The sequence below is a fragment of the Excalfactoria chinensis genome, chromosome 4 (genome assembly GCF_039878825.1).
Source record: "Excalfactoria chinensis isolate bCotChi1 chromosome 4, bCotChi1.hap2, whole genome shotgun sequence".
NCBI lineage: Eukaryota > Metazoa > Chordata > Aves > Galliformes > Phasianidae > Excalfactoria > Excalfactoria chinensis.
This window is the reverse complement of record NC_092828.1, coordinates 53,586,695-53,603,699: the sequence shown is the minus strand read 5'-3', so window position 1 is coordinate 53,603,699 and position 17,005 is coordinate 53,586,695. Positions and strand designations below refer to the sequence as shown.

General features: G+C 39.8%; 1 protein-coding gene across 6 annotated transcripts in view; it reads right to left on the bottom strand.

Moving 5' to 3' along the window:
- FAM13A (family with sequence similarity 13 member A) overlaps positions 1-17,005 on the bottom strand; it is a 113,400-nt gene that overhangs the window by 91,115 nt on the left and 5,280 nt on the right. For all 6 annotated transcript variants that reach the window (XM_072334062.1, XM_072334064.1, XM_072334063.1 and 3 more), the window contains exons 3-5: positions 16,470-16,679; positions 9,559-9,739; positions 4,626-4,785 (exon numbers count right to left, since the gene is read on the bottom strand). In XM_072334062.1, coding sequence (XP_072190163.1) covers positions 4,626-4,785; positions 9,559-9,739; positions 16,470-16,679 — 551 coding nt within the window. The remainder of the gene's footprint in view (positions 1-4,625; positions 4,786-9,558; positions 9,740-16,469; positions 16,680-17,005) is intronic.

Genomic DNA, 17,005 nt, shown 5'->3' with positions numbered 1-17,005 from the left:
CGGGAGCAGCATTATATCCTCATCACATTGGTTTTTGTTTCGCAGTGCAAACAATAATGCACTGTCAGCTGACTGCTTCTGAAAATTAAAAGGTATTCTGTTAAGAAGGCATTAGATGGAAAGTTTAAGGAAAAAAACAAAAACAAACAAACAAACAAAAAAACCTAACCCTGTGACACCGAATGACAATGTAACAGGTTGTATGCTTTATTCTAAGACAATACTGACCCAAATGGTACTACGTTTTACTTGGAACCAGTGAAAGTGGTAATTCCAAAAATCTCTCAAGAGTCCCCTAATACTTAGCCTGTCCAGATTGCTCTGGACACTTAACTAAAAATAATCCTTTTCACCACTTATCTTTGATCATTAATGAGTAACAGTAATTGTGCTACTTTTAAGTCTCATTTCATTGCAGCTGTAACAGTACAACACTGTCTAGGAGCACAACATAGGACTATATGCGGTTGCAGTTTGAATAGAACTTTAGGTTATTTGGAAATTAAAGGTCACAGTGCCAAATTACTATTTGTATTGTTGCTGTAGGTAGATCAATAACCTCAATCAATTTTTTTTAAGCAGATGACAAAGTCAGCCATCCAGCAACTCAGAACTTACTGATTTTTAAATACTTAAGTTACTGCTCAGTTCAGTGCCACAAAAACCAATTGGGACCACAACTGAACACAGCAGGAATTCTGCTCTGAAGCAAATCATAAATGTTTTATCATGATACACTGAAACTTACAATGTATAAGTCCACAGCAGCTCAGAAATGTTAAGAAAATAAATAAGTCACACCTGGCTCTGCCCAATAAAAAAATATTTATGATCCTTCAAAATCAGAACAACACAACACTGAGCAGATAGCTAATCAGAACACTCAACCCACTTCTCCACCTGTTTCTATTTAGTAGATCCTGTCAATCAACAGCCTAAGAATCTTCCAGACCCTCACTGGTTCTGGAAATTAAACTGAAGCTTGGAAAATACTCTTTAACGATAGCTAGCCACAAATGAAACCAGACACATTAAATATATTACACATACACACGCAGACATCAGGAACCGCACAGTTCAATTTCCCAGGGCATCTGGAATGGAATCTGTTCCAAGATGCATGTCATTTTGTGAAAGCAGTACTTGTTTTGTTTCTAAATGGAGGTTTCCAAAGAAAAGCTCCCCAGCACTTCTAACTATGGTATTACCATAGGCCTGTACAATGAGCAAGAGGAGGTTTTACAGTCCTGGGTACAAAGCAGAGACTGGAATGCGACTTGTAGAAATTTCCTATTCCTTACGTTTTGAACTATAATCCAGTGAGAAAGCGAGCAAAAAAAAATCCCTTTAACTGGCACTGTTTGTCTTTCCCAATGACTGAGCAATCTTTGAAACTGGTGTGATGTAACCTGTACCCCTTCAGTGCACAAACACAGCAAAAAAGATGAGTCAACAAACAACAGCCTACAGAATCACACCTCTTTTCCCCATAGCTAAAATTAACTTTCTGTAAGCTGCCATGGTCCACAGCTGATTAAAAAGTGCTTACTCCTCCTGGAAATCTGTAGTATTGCGATTTTCCCCTAGACATGTCCAGCACAGTAAACAAGAGGTAATATACTCCACTTCAGTGCTGCTCCCAAGACACAGCTCAAAGTATGAGGCTTTCATGACTTTATCTCCACGATGCACATGTTCTTAGTTACATTTTAAAGGAGATGTACTTTGAAAAAATCCACTGACTTCATTGCAAAGTGTGGGAAAATGTTAAGATACATTGATCATGAGGTGTCAAGAGAAATGCAAGTTCAGGAAGGTGCTAAACATCACTGGGTAAGAATTGAAATACATTCCCATATTGGGATGGGATGCAACGATTCTAGGTATTGTACTATCATGATTTAGGGCTGATGATGGTTTTAAAAAATACAAGGTAGTAAGGATATGATGAGAACGGAGAATTCAAGGAGAAATAAAAACCTCCTTTTTTGCAGCACCACAGAATCTGCAGCCATAAAAAAAAAAGATACTTCTTTTAAGTATCTCCATCTCTGTTTTGAGACCATTTTGGTCTCAAAATTTTTGATTAAAAGCAGCATTCCAGAAAACATGAGGCAGTAATGTTTGCCTATGAAAAGACTCATTAAACTCTAGCGCCCCATTACATACACAGGTAACTATACCACAAGCACCATACTAACCTAGACAGTAAGCTTTCTCTGCATTTAAGAAAATTAGGAATATGATGACAAACAAGTACAGACTTTGGATGGACTACAGTATGCAAGTGCAGGGACTGGAGGTGTACTTATGATTGCCAGCCTTTCCCCTGGAGTGGGAAACAAGGTCCAACAGGATTTATTACAAGAAGAATGGGACAGGTCTGTGAAAATTAAGGACAAAAATGTAAACGTGGGAAAGAGAGAAAGGAGAGTACAGGCAGTCATGGGAAAAGTAGCAATGCAGCAACTCAAGATGAAATGCTGGCAATACAGCAAGTGATCTGGGGGTGGGGGTGACAGAAATATCCTTACTGAACCAGAAGGGAGGCAGCAAGTTCCCCACTCTCCCGCAGCTCACAAGGCAAAAGCTGAAAAAGACACTTAGGTAAATGCAGCTGAACTTGGTAATGAGTCCTCATTTTCTTCCCTCTCCTTGCTGTTTGCTCCTCCATTCCATCACAGCTCATGCTTCAATGTGAAACCCATAAAATCAATAAGGCCTCAGTTTATGGAAGTACCATCCTGAGCATCCTACATTTTTCATTCCTTCCAACAGGAACAGCTTTAACTACTTGAAGATATGAATTAATCAATGGCATCTCCAGAAGCAGTAACTCTGCTTATAAATTACCTGCTATTTTTAGACAGTGACCCAGGTCACCTCAATAATTTTCTGAAGTATTTGTTCTTTTATGACACGGATCAGCTGGCTCCTGTTATATATATAGGACAGCTCATGCATTAGCAAGCTGGCAATCACTTTTCTCTACTGAGTTTCATTTATTGCCACTTGGTTTTCTCCTTCAGTCCACTATTTCTAATTCATTATACAAATTGGCAAGGTTGAGGGATATCTGCTAGGATACAAGAAAAGTAACATTTAGGAATGGTATAAAGCATTCTTTCAAAAAGCCATCTGACACATCTCAACAAGCACTTTGCTGTATAAAATTAGATGCTTGTATTTCTTGTGTTTGAGTGTTTGTCTTAGTTAAGCTAGAAAACTCATCCAAATTACATGGACAAGGAACATGGTGAAATTTTTATAGCAGACTGCCAGCAGGATTTGGAAACCACCAGCAAAACCCAAAAACACAAGCACAACACAAGCCTTTGTTTTTAGGTATGGCTCATTTCACTCATCTCTCTTCTAAAGCAAAGAGCTGGGCAACATTTTTCATCTAATTTGACTAACTTTACCTTTCAGAATATTTTGTTGGAGCAATTTTGCTTGTCACCATACCCTTTGATGGCCACAGTGGGAAATCACCAAGGTCTCCATCTCTGCATTTTCAACCAGGTCTAAGCCCTTAGAAGTGAAAGATTATTTTGACTTTTGCAACTGACTTGAAGGAGATGGTGACATACTCGAAAAGCCCTTCTACTGAGCTCTTTAAAGTATCCTGGCTTTTTAAATGACTTTCTTTTTAACCTAGTTTTGTTTCTTAAGTGACAATCAGCAGCTAAACTTTCATATTCCAGACAGATCACTTCCATTACCCAGAAGCCACTGTATCTTCAGTAACAAACATTAGGGAGGGCACTGCAAGGGTCATCAGCCATTTTATTTCCTTCCATAGAATGATTTTACATGACTACTAGTAACAACTAAAAGACTAACAGGTTTACTCTTCCCTCACTTGTTCATCATGAGAAAACAATGAATTCTGGAGGCAGCTGGTATTACTTGTACAGATTGCACTGCAATTGTGACTCAGTAGACTATCTTAGAACATACTGTAAAGGCACTAAAGATTTCATTTTATTTCACTTGACTGACTGACTGAAAGGCATGACCTACGAGGAGAGGCTGAGGACATGTGGATTGTCCAGTCTTAAGAATACAAGGCTGAGAGGCAACCTCATTGTTCTGTGCAATGTCCTGAGGAAGGGAAGTGAATGGAAGTGCCAGGCTCTTCCCCCTGAGAACTGACAAAACGACATGGGAACGGCACAAAGCTGTGTCAGAGGAGATTCAGACTGTACATTATGAAAATTCCTTTATTGTGAGGGTGGTGAAACACTGCAACACGTTTCCTAGTGAGGTGGTTGATGCTACCTGGCTGTAAGCATTCAGTTACCATTCAGCCCTTCATAAGATGCTTTAATTTTTGGTAAACTCTGAAGTGATCAGGCTGCTGGACTAGATGATCTTTAAAAGCCCCTTGCAACTGAACCATTCTATTATACTCTAAAGCTGTTAAATACAAACAACTTTCAGACTAGTAATAAAAATCAGCCTATTAGCAGTATCAATCTGTAATACTGTTTACCAATTATTAACATAGAACATTATCATGACAGTGTCTACCTACCACTTACCCAACAGATTTCTGAATTGAAGCAGCAATGAGCCTGCACTACTGATTTCCTGTAAGAAAGTACAATATCAGAGATACTCACTTTAACCAGAATAATTCTTCCTAGCTCTTCACATACTGGCTTTTCTTCATCCTTCTTCAAAACTTCCAGTTCAAACAAGGTATTGTAACTCTCCAGCATTTTAGTCATGATCTTGTTGCAGATCTCTTGTTCTTTTATGCCTTCAAATCCAGAGGGCACACTAAAATTGGATGGAATTTGAAGCAGAATGTTAGATACTCAAAAGGGAAATGTTCCTGCACAGCACCTGTGTAACACTTCAGTTGTGGATACAGGTTGGTTTGCAGGCAGAGGAAACTGTCTGGGAGAGAAGAAACATATCCATACTGGTAACAACTATTATGATTGTTTGCAGTTTTTTCTTAGCAATATTAACTTCCCTGTCTGCTGGTCAAGCAATCTACTCCACATAGTCTAGGCAGAGATCTAATTGAGACAACCTCCAAATGAGATACCACTAGTTTTGTTAAAATCTGGTTTCAAGACTGAGGCACAAACAGTATGAGGCATTCAATTTCTCTGAACTGTTAATGTGAAGGGTCAGATTCCTTGGGGAAGTGATCTGTGATGACCTCAAAGGCATAGGATTAGCCAGAAAAATAAGAAAATCCACATGCTGAGTAGCACACTGTTAGGCAAGGTCTCTGTAGCTTAAGAAGACTCCAGAATTCATACCATGTTCCTTCACCTAATTTTTGAGATGCTTAAAAAATGTTCCAGGGAACTGTTTCTGCATGGAGCTATTGGAGCTCAAATACCAGTTGGTTTTGCACAGAGGGCTAAGGTTGGCAGTGAGTGGAAGCAGTAGCTTTAAATGGCCCACTGCTTCATATGACTGGATGTGCTCCCCTGTATGAGACCCAGGAGGCCAAAGTACAAGAAACTGTGAATTTTGTTTCCAGGCCTGTCTCAATACAAAAACTGTAGCTCAGATGCAAGAGTGAGATGAAAACAGCTTAGTGGAAGGACGACTTTAACAGAGACTTTACCAAAGCAACAATCTGACAAAGTGCAAAAGCATTATTGCTGTTTTTCCTGTAAAACTGTTCTTTCACTTAAATTCTGAGTGCATGCTTTCTTAATTCTGAATCAAGATCTGAAGAAAGACCATTTTCAACCCAAACCATTAAGGACTCAGGTAGGTGCATAAAGCTCTTCCCGGTGATCTCCTCATAAAGTCTTCTGTTGGAGAAAAGATAAAAATACTCCAACACTATAAATCCTTGTAACAGAAATCCTTGAAATCCTTGTTCTGCCATCAAAGCAGAGTACTTTGAGTACTACACTCCCACCACTCAAATGGAACAACACTGGCAGATGCAATGCAAGCAGTGCATTTAAGTTGCATTGCTTTGGAGGGAACTTTCACTCTGATGTTGGGAATAGAAGTATCTCCAAAGCACAACTGCTCCCCAGCATTTTCTTTCTGCCGCAGTTCCAGAAGTTGTACTTCACAACCCTTCTTCCTCACTGACCAGAGCAAGGGGATCTGGGAGATAAGTGGGCAGACAAAATGCTTGAACTCTGCAAAGGAGCACTGAGAGGAAAGCCCCTTGTCACTAAAGATATTTTGCCTTTTGCAGCCCAAATGAGCAAACCTCCCAGGCCTTTATATGATCATCCAACTGCTGCACAACAAACAGTAGCATTTTGATCAGACACTTGCATTTGCCAGCCCCTTTTGAGGAGCTAAGCAAACCTTCAGATCACACTTCTGCTGGAATGAAATACCATTATGCCAGTGAGAACTTGAATCAGGGACAACAAACACACATTGATTGAGAGAGAAAGAACTGAAAAGAACAGCAAACAAAAAAGTGCGAAGAAATTCTCTGCCTACTCCATAACTGATGGGCCTTGTATCTCTTACAAACATCCCAGTCAGAGGACAGGAATAAGGCCTCTCTGACAACCAGACCCAACAGAGGAGACAGAAGGAGAGAGAATTCACCTGGTCCTACACTTCCTCTTCAGCACTAACTGTGAGGATTAACTAAGGATATGGCTGTACGAACAATGAAGTCTGGGTCAATGGACATTTTCCTCTGAGATCAGCCACAGTGCAAGCATTAATCCTCCACATATTTTAGCCCAATAACAGAAAAGCCAATAATTAATGTTCCTCCACATTTGCTGTCGCTCAGGGTTGATATTTCTCTCACTTCCATCACAATAAATCTGAACAAATCCAAGCTGGGAGAAAACAGTGCACTAAATCTCAAATCATCACATTTTCCTTTTTTTGAGCTGTCTGACCTCATTCTTTGTGTTTTCCCATATCGTACACCACACTTCACTACAAGGACTGCAAAAAGACATTTTCTCCATTCTTCTATTCATTATAAATGAAGAAAATGAAAGATAACCTTTCATTAGAAGAACTTAAGTTTGATTTATCAAACAACAAATAAGGAAGCAGGAGAAGTGCTGGATAAGACAAAAGTAATAAAGACTGAAAGTTTGGGAATTTAGAAAAAATACTAAGAAGCTGATGTAGAGAAACTGAATGAGATGAAGGGAATTAAAATATTGCCTAAATGTTTGGAAAGTTGCCCAGCCATGAGGTTTATACAATTGTAAAACAAGGTTCAGTTACCGAGCCGGAAACAATATATCTAATAGCTAAAATGTCACTAAGAACACCCTGTAGAAAGCAAGATGGACTTTATCCTCTCTGACTCTAAGCATTAACTACACAGACATTGATTTTGGATGTGTGAATTGACAGAAAAATCTCAAATCTTCCTACCTGAGCAGTGCAATTACTGACAATTGCTGGCTGCTAAGTCTTATTTCCTCATTCCAGCAAAACACTCCATGCACTGCTCTGAATAAATGATGCAAAGTTAAAGTTTGGTTCAATCACCTCATACTCAATATCTTCAGCTAATCTCTAGGAGCTGCCTGTAGTCAATGGTAAGACAGCCCCTGAAAATGCAGACTTCAGATAGACTCACTCAGAACTGTGTTCTGAAGATCTCTCTCCAGAAGTGTAGCTAACCAGCAGGCTAAGCCCAGTGATGAAAGTTGGGTGCTGCAAATTCTTTCCCTCCTCCCAGCAAATCTTTGTTGATTTGGCCACAGTATCATCAATTTAAGAATGCATTCGTTAACACAGGAGAAAAGGGCATTTCAACAGTTGCTCACAAATGTGTCTAGACCACAATCCTGAATTGCCTAGAAAAGATCAAGATCTGACAAAACACACAGCTGAATTCCCAGATGGTAGAGCTTAAACAAAAATCTGCATCCGGCATTCTGAAATATTTGGATCTTGTAAAAGTACATGACTCATTTGTTATGTGTCAAGTCTTGCCTCTTCTGTTGCACGTGCATTTTGATGCATCACAACTGCAGGGCTGGCTGCATTCATATACACACACGAGACCTTGTGTCTTCAATCTTATGTGAACTCTGCCTTTTCCAGTCTTCTGAAATGGAATGATGTGACTTTTTGCCTCTTAGACACAGGCCTGTACCTTACAGAAAGTGTTGAACCTTTTCTGTGCAATTTTATGAGCAGAGATAAGTTGAGGCAACAACCATGCAGCTTTTGATAAGTATGGTTTAACCTTAAGAAAGCCAATTGCATTTCCAAACTGCAGGGCTTTGCATTCTACACCAAAAAGCATTCAGAGCTAATTTTCAGAGCTTTCCTCAACCAAGTGATGAGTAATCTAACAATTATTCAAATAGTCACTTGGAAGTTCAAATCACAGAGACTTGGCCTCTGGAATTAGGAACAAACAAATTAAATGAGATAAATCTAAGCCCACTAATACATCTGGATGGAAACTCCCTAACTTTAAAACTCTACCATGTATAAATAAGACTGATCATACAGACGTGATCTTTACCAACTGACTTTTTTATTCCCAAAAATCTCTAATGCTGTTTCCACTAACTCTTCTACTTGTATGTGCCTGTCTGCACTACCTTGAGTTTTCTTTCTTTTGGAGGGGAAGACTTATTTTTTTTTCCCCTCCCACAACATGCTTTATGGCTTTATATCAAGACAACAAATATATCATATATTGTCACAGTCATTTTAATCATCTACAAGAAAGATGAGGTGGCAGTATAGTCAAAAGGACAAGCTTTGATTTCACAGACTCATCTTTCCAGTCTTTCCCCCCACTTGATAGAAAAATGTGTGCTCCTTTAAGAAAAAAAAAGTGCTCCCTTAAGAAAGGAGCAAGCAGCATCTATGTAGAACTGGCTCAGTATGTTACTAGGAACCTACTTTCTATTTCCTCACTTTAGAAAAGCCTGTTTCTGGAGGCTGCAATCTTGCTTGAGTGCATTCTCACATCTGGAAATAGTACTTCCTGGCACTGCTGCCAACACCACCAGCACGTACAGTGCATCATCTTCAGCAGAAGCAGCAAGAAACTGAGTACTATGAAATAAACTAGTAGAACTAGTGAATCCAGTAAAAAGTCTCAAAAGGCAAAAGGCTCCCCATAACCTCTAGACTAGTTTCAAAATAAACTAAAATGATAAAGAACCCTTTCCATATCTCTGGTGTTGAAGACAACCACAAATCCACAGATCTGCAGAGCTAGAAAGCACACAGCACCCTGAGTGCTGCATCCAAGTCCTTTTTTCCTTATAAGCACCTTCATCAAATCCTACTGCAGAGAAGCATCTATATTATTCAATGGCAAAGGAAGAAATCCGTAAGAGCACAGGTCTCCTTGCTCTTAAACAATCTGGAGGCCAGCCATTGTATACAGCTAGTCTGCCGTCAACAAAGCAAAGGAAACCTTGCTTACTGTTGTACAAGAGGAGATGAGAAACTCAATTCCCTGTCAGCTCAAACATTAGTTTTAGTACCAAAAATTACCACAAAGGTGCCAACATTATCTCTGCTTGATCATTGTTGTTAGGGTTCTCAGCTACATTTTCCATCATTTGCTTCAACATAAAGGGAAAAGTAAAAAGCATGACTTACTGAAAACAGTTTGGTCCAAATACAGTGGCAAGATTGCAAAGGTTCATCCTGTTCTCCACATGATGTTCAGCAACTTTTATTAGGAACTGGCACAGATACTTCAACAGGGAGTAATGAGCATCAGGCAGTTCTTTAAGGAGTTCTCTCAAGTTTCTTTCCTTCTGCACTTCATTTCTACCATCTAGAAAACACAAGAAGAGAAAAAACATATGTAAGTATGCATATACATATTTATCCTGCATATCATTAGGGAAGCAAATGATTTTCTGTATATACGTACTTGTCACTTCACACAGTTTACATTCCAGGATTTTATCTGCTATAACCTTTTCTGCAGCAGCTAAAATGTTAGCTCCCTCAGAGAAAGCAAACATGCAAAAATCTTATTTGTCTACCTAAGTATTTCTTTCAAAACTATTCTGTAATATACAGAAGAAATTATTATGACTTCATTACGATGAATCAGCTGGTAACAGGAGGAAATCTGATTCATTAACTTCATTTCTGCAGCAAAATTTGAAGATGGCTCCTGAGGGTTTTAATACATGGAATAACAATAAGGAATTTAATTGCATTTGTGTTTGCACTGATCAAAGTGTACTGGACTGTCTCTGACTTGATTACCAATTACTTTCCTTTTCATTAAGCTTAAAGAAAAACAATATACGACGAATTTCCACATAGAACAAACTGAAATTCACCTTGTCACATACTTCTGTTTAGATAACAAAACAATCAGCACATAGTGTATTTTCAGTATAAATTGATAGCAGTTATGGCAAGGAATGCCAAAGCCATCACTCAGAAAGAAACATATCTACCACCATCACTCTATTACCTAATTAGGTAATGCCCTTGAGAACTAATTGCCTCTCTGAACCTCACAATGGGGTTTTAGATTGACAGGTACTTTTCCATTTACTGAAGGATTTTCCATTCCTTCAAAACCGGAAAGATGCTAATAACCTCCACAGGTCTGCACTCTGACTACACAGAAAGCTGTTGGCCTCATTATATCAGTTGTATTTAGGGAGTTTGATGTCCTTTTTCATTAAACACGATATATTATGCGGTGTGGATTAATATCAGAGACGCTTATTGCTAGGCACAGCCAAACCTTTGTTCCCTCATCATTACTGCCTTAGTATCAGGTGAGTTTTGCTTTCACTTCTGTTCTTCTAAGAACAAAGATGAACATCAGGCCATAAGATCTTCAGAAATTACCCCAATTCAATATCACAGAACCACTGAACAACAGGAGACAGAAAACTCTATTTATGGAACCATGAAATTCTTTGTCCTGCTAAAAACAGAACAAGAAAATATGGCTATCTTGAGCTTTTTTTCCCCCAGCCTCCAGTGAAAAGTGGAAGTCAAATCTTCCTCCTAATGTCACTCAAAAATAAAAAATGATTTGTTAACTGTCCTGCTGCTGAGATTTATTTCACAGGCTTCAGCACTACTTCAAAAAGTTATTAATTAAGCTGATGATTGTGATGAATTCAGAAAGCAACGTACACACGTATTATTCCACGCACTTTGTCCATTTCTTTGGGACAAATGAAACTTAGCTATTCATAACTACAATACTTCCAATAAAACAGGTTTTCAACTTATCAGAGAGCAAGAATATTCATGAGTCATGGCAGCTAATTGCCTGGATCTCTCTTTCTTCTCATGTCCACCTGCTAGACAATTTTTCAGCTTCAAAATTAATCACTAAGGTTTACTCAGCTGGTACTGACCATCAGAGTAACATTAGAGCACCAGAGCTGTTTATACTATTATCCAGACAAGCATCAAGTGTGCCAAAGCCCTAGGCTTATGTACTTGCCTAATTTTGTGAGGTACAAGATGTCCTGAGGAAGTCAAGACCGTATCAAGAGCTGTCTTACTCATTAAGTAAGATGACAGAGGGTGGCACGAAGCTGTGTATGTACTTCGGTCTCTGCAGCATCTTGAGATGAGACAAATGTGTTTGTCAGTAATCCAAACTGCAGAGTGCTAGACTTTCAAAGGCAATTCAAGAACCTATATTTAAATTATATTTCATATTAAATCATAGATACATAATTAAATCATATTAAAAATACCCTCAGCTATCAACACACTTGTTATTGTCAAGCACAGAACTTTGCCTGGTATGTGGATCTTTTGCTAGGGACTCACTACTAGGGGACAGCAGTCCAAGAAGCAACTGAAAACAAAATACAATCTCTAAAAACGTTAATTAACTGGAAACAGGAGCCTCAACAGTGTAGGAGGCAAAGACAAATTTGCAAGGGTGTTTTCAGTCTCATTTAATTTCAGCATACACCCACAGATCACAAGAAGAAGGACATATTTTCCAGTGGTCCATCTTATTTCTGTACATATCGAGTTTCTTTGACATGCTATAGACACCATCCAATTCCTCAATCAATCCATCTGCATCATGCTCTTTCACTCTACAGAGCATGCTGTCTGAACATCATGTAAAGGTACAGATGTCAGCAGACAGGTGTGTGTAATTGCTCTGTGCATGACTCAGACAGTCTGACCCCCAAAAGCTCCAGCCTAGTACTGACATTGTATCAGCATGGTGCCACACTGCAGCTAATTATCTCTGTTGTGATGCAGGGAAGAGAGTCTGGAGCTCAGTGTCATGCTACCACGTCTGCATAGCTTTCAGCTGCCTTGCATATTACCAACCAGGAGGGCAGAATGAAAAGCTTGCATCTGTCTCTAGCTATCAATGTTCCCCTGGAAGTCAATCCTGGGCACACAGGCAGCAGGTTGCACGCTGCTAGCCAGGCCAGGTTGTTGGAGGAATCAAAGCCTTTATTTTCTTCCTCTACAATCTACAGAAAGTAGGACTGATAGAAAGTGATCTGCCTCAGACAGGGCTCTGTGACAGAGGGAAAAAATATCGCACTTTGTTGTCATCAGTAGCAGAACTGCTAAAAGTTCTCATCACAAAAAGGTCCTCCTCACAATCAACCTGAGACCCCTTGCTCACAGTCACTAATGCGCTTCACAGAGCTGCATTTATCCTTCATCACTACACATCAGGAGCAGCTGTCCTGTGACTTCTGCAGCTCTGCTGAGCATTACCATTGCACAAGAAAGCTGGTTTCACCATAAAACAATCATCTTCTGCTTGTACAGAACACAAGATATCACTAGCACTTCCAAATTTGAAAAATAGTGTCAAGGTAGCAATAAAAGCCAAAGGAAAATGTTAAGAACATGCTGTTATAGCCTGGGGAACCACAGACGACCCGGGAAACTGATTTGCTGATCAAAGGGTCAGCTTTCATTTATTCATTTTTATACCCACTGCTCAGGTTGAAGCTTGACCTCTAAAATTCCCTAATACAGCCTTTATTTTGGGTTCTGCCTGCTCGTGTAGCTCCAATAGCTCCTGGCTACCAAGCATTCCAGAAATCAACCTGTTGATTCAGGAAAAAGCTCCTCCTTCCCTCCCACCCCTCTCCTTGAAACCTGCAGAGCACTGGCACTACATAGACCATCATCAGCCACAGCAAGCTGTAAAAGGAGGGGAATGTGAGACAGAACTTGCATCTATCTGCTGCATACTGTAAAATACGAGCTCTCTCAAATGGAGCAACATTGAAATGAAACAGCATTCAACTTAATTAGATTGAGTGCCAAAGGTAGCCATAAGCCTCCATTTTGCTCCTTGCTAGAGAAAGGAATGCATCAAGAAACAAACCAACAAAAATCACATAAGGGAAAAGCTTTCTGCATGCCAAAAAGGAAAAGTACAACAGCAACCTGTCTCACTAAAAGCAAGTGACCTGTAAAAGGGGATAAGAGTTGAGCATACAGAGCTGGTTCCAGTATGTACAAATGTCTTAAAAGTCAGTGACTATGTTGTAAAAGATAAGGAATGAAAAGCCAGAAGGAATAAACAAGCTCAAACAGGGATTGCTGTATGGGAGCCACTGATTAGTTCCAATGGAGATTCATGACAGAAATACCTTTCAGTCACCCAGGGCTCTCACAGGTTTGCAAGCACAGCCCATTTTGCTTGGGCAAGCACAGCCCTGCTCTCCAGCAAAGTTACAGACTTTTTGTGATGGACATTTTTTACCCCAGGACTTCCTGCAAGGAGTAGCATTCATATGTCAGGCATGTTGGCAGGGGGACACTCAATATAGAGATCACTATCAGCATGTCCCTGGCCTGCACATACTACACACATCTCTCATTAACACCATTTGTAGACAGAGGCCCTTCTCAACACCCCATCACTGCCCTTCTCCTAAGGCAGAAAGAGAACATGAGGACATACTAGACTGCCTTTAAGATACACTACGTGACGGCTTCTGGAACTGCATAGTCTTGGAGTTACTCTGAATATCTATATAGACAGCAATGTGTCAGATCTGGGGGCAGCGTGTGGGGCTCATCTCATGCTGTGTTGCACAGGATTCTGCTAGCATGCCAAATTAGCTGTGTGGACTTCCCCAGAGAACAATAGATCAGGTTTCTCTTTCTCAGTAAAGCGCAGATCTTTTATTCTTTGGCTTGGTAATAAGGACACTATACTCTGTATTAAAAAGGATTACAGCTTCAGGTAAGATCTGTAATTTTTACTCCAGCTATTTTTAACTGGAAGAAACACTCTCTAACAATTTTATAGGAGAAAATGTAATTGTGTATTATTCTCAGGCCAAGCTTTTAGTTGTCTTGAAAGACACTGATATCAATTCCTGAAAATATTCCAAAGGAATTCTAACATAATTACAAAAACTCCATTTCCCACACAAACTTCAATGTGAGGGAGAACAGAGGTTGCAAGGGAGCTTGTAACTGCCTTCACTGTGGCCATACAGTGAAGTGGCTCCAGATTCTGTTATTCTTTAATAACCTGTGGGCTCAGAAACACCTTGACCCACTTTCTTCATAGCTCACAAAAAGAACACTAAGGCAGGCTCGCTGTTGGTACCATTTTGCAACAAATACCTTTGCACATGCTCTGATAAGTGAATAGATAATTCCTCCAGTCCTGCATAGCTGGTTGATCATTTAACGGTAAACACAGGTTCACCTACCACTGAAGCTAATCTGAACCCCACCGAAGTCATCAGTTCCTTTCAGAGCAACTAATTTTAAGCTGCATTTTCTAGGGCATGAAAACAAAACCAAACAAAACCCAGCAACTCATTTTTCCTCAGACTTTACCAAAGCCTTTCCCTTGCCATAACACCTCTTTTATTTAAAAACAAACAAAAAAAAACAAAAAACCCCTTTTGTTTCCTCACCAAAATGATAGTGGAACTATGACCAGAGATTATTGTGTAATACGTGCAAACTTAACTGTAAAGATGCATCACAGCTGGATGACTTTGAGAGACTTGGGCTTATGATTTACACCGGTAGCTTCTATTTGAAACAACAAATCTTGGTCTGCTAAGTAAGGATACACGTCTCTCATTTCCACAGAAAGCACTGAGGAGATTTTGCATTTCCTGTGGGAAGCAAGAATGGATGAAACTTTCTATGATCAGCACAGTTCACAAAGTTCATCAGTAGTTTCTGGCGCAATACAGAGACATGACCTCTGGGGGGGACATGAAATAGAAGAAGGAACACACAACTTAAACAAAATTTCCACTCAGACTGATTGAAGAGAAAGAACATAATTAAATGTATTTCATGAGTCAAATATACTTAAATCTAAAAGACGCTGCTGTGCCAAAAAAAAGGGACTTTCTTAAGCAACAGCACCTTCCTACCCAGCACTTCCTGAACCCTTTCCTTGGGCCCCAGACACCTTTACTAAATGTTATTTTACAGTAAAATTCCCCCCCGCCCCGCCACAGCCCTGATATGACCTAATTATAGTTTTAATGACTGCACTCAGGAGAGACAAAGTTCTTCACTTCACCCTCAACTGGCTGTACAGTCCCAAACAATAAAGGAAGGAAAGAGGTGGTTGTGTCCTCCCTGCTCCAGGCAACAGCTAAGCTTCATTTCCACTGTAGACAAGAAAAGTGGGAGAGAGACCCAAGAACAACAGCATGAAAACTTTGTGCTGTCTTCCACTGAAGACATTTGTCATCACATTCCTCTTCTACACACATCATGTTTGTCTACTTTACAGTAAAGAGCATTTCTCCAGCAATACATACCCATGCACTTTGCATCTTCTTGGGAAGAGAGTGAGAGGCATCAACTGCCTGCAGCAAAAGAACCCAGATGGTCCAGGAACAGACAGTCTAGTCTGCATAGCAGCAGTCTGGACTGCCCAATACAGATGGATTAGTTCAATAAATCATCAAACAGACAGTTGTGCAAGTTACAGCTTTCTAAAGCAGGTTATCCTCTTGAAGGGGAAAAAATAAAAATAAAAAAAAATCTTCCAGGTTGTATTCCATGAGTGGGACTAAAGGGTAAAGTCCGTTCTAATTGCAGACAGACTTGTGTTTGATGGGCAATTACATCACCTAGTGAGAAGTGGAAAGTTAGATGGCATATTCTTTGGGACCTGATGGATATTAAGAATGATTAGCAGATGAAGCTGTCAGAACTTTTCAGAGCCCATTAGAAAGAGTGAAATTTCCAATAATCTCTCTAGCTGAACAGAAGCAAATCTGTGTCCTAAAGTCTGCAGTTGTTGTCCCCAAGCTTCTTCCAACCATCCAACTACTCACTGCAGCTCCTATTTAGCAGATATAACCAGATTAGAAAAGCATAAATAGTTCAGATTGCACCAAACACGTAAGACGACAAGACTCAGAATTTCTATCTGAATGCACTCTGTGAGCAGGTGAGAGCTGAAGTCAAAGGAACTGTGGAACAAAGTATGTAAGTTAAGAAAGAGAGTACTGCTTATGCTGTCTGTCTAAAATTTTCCTGAAGGAAAGCATGCAGAAGGATGGGGACTTTTACCTCTCACTTACCCTGGTAAAGCTGAATGAACTTGGAATGTAAGGCAGAGGTGATAATCCCATCTGGCAGCTCTCTCAGAAACAATTTCAAAAGACTGGCTGCTGAATACACATCGCCATCTTTAACTAGATCCACCTCTTCTCCACGTTCATACTGCAGACGCAGTTGTTCCACTGTTTTTATGCTTCCATTTACCCTGAAGAGACCTTCCTGGGTCATACCTGTAATTATATGTTACACATGAGGTTGATCTGAACTAAGACACCCACTGATATGATGAAACAGACATTCAAGTGTGAATAATACAATAACATTAATACAAAGGACAATCTATACCGTGCAGATTGAAAAGATACTATTTTCCCCTAGAAGCTCTGCTAGTCAAGTAATTGGGTACAGATAATTAACAAATACCAATGATCAGATCCTAAGGTTTGGGGTACTCTATGAAAATTCACCCAGTGGCATCACTGTAACCTATAAGATATAGGAAGGCTGTTCCAACAGTAATGCTTCCTATTTTATCCTGTTGTCCCATGATGTCAAG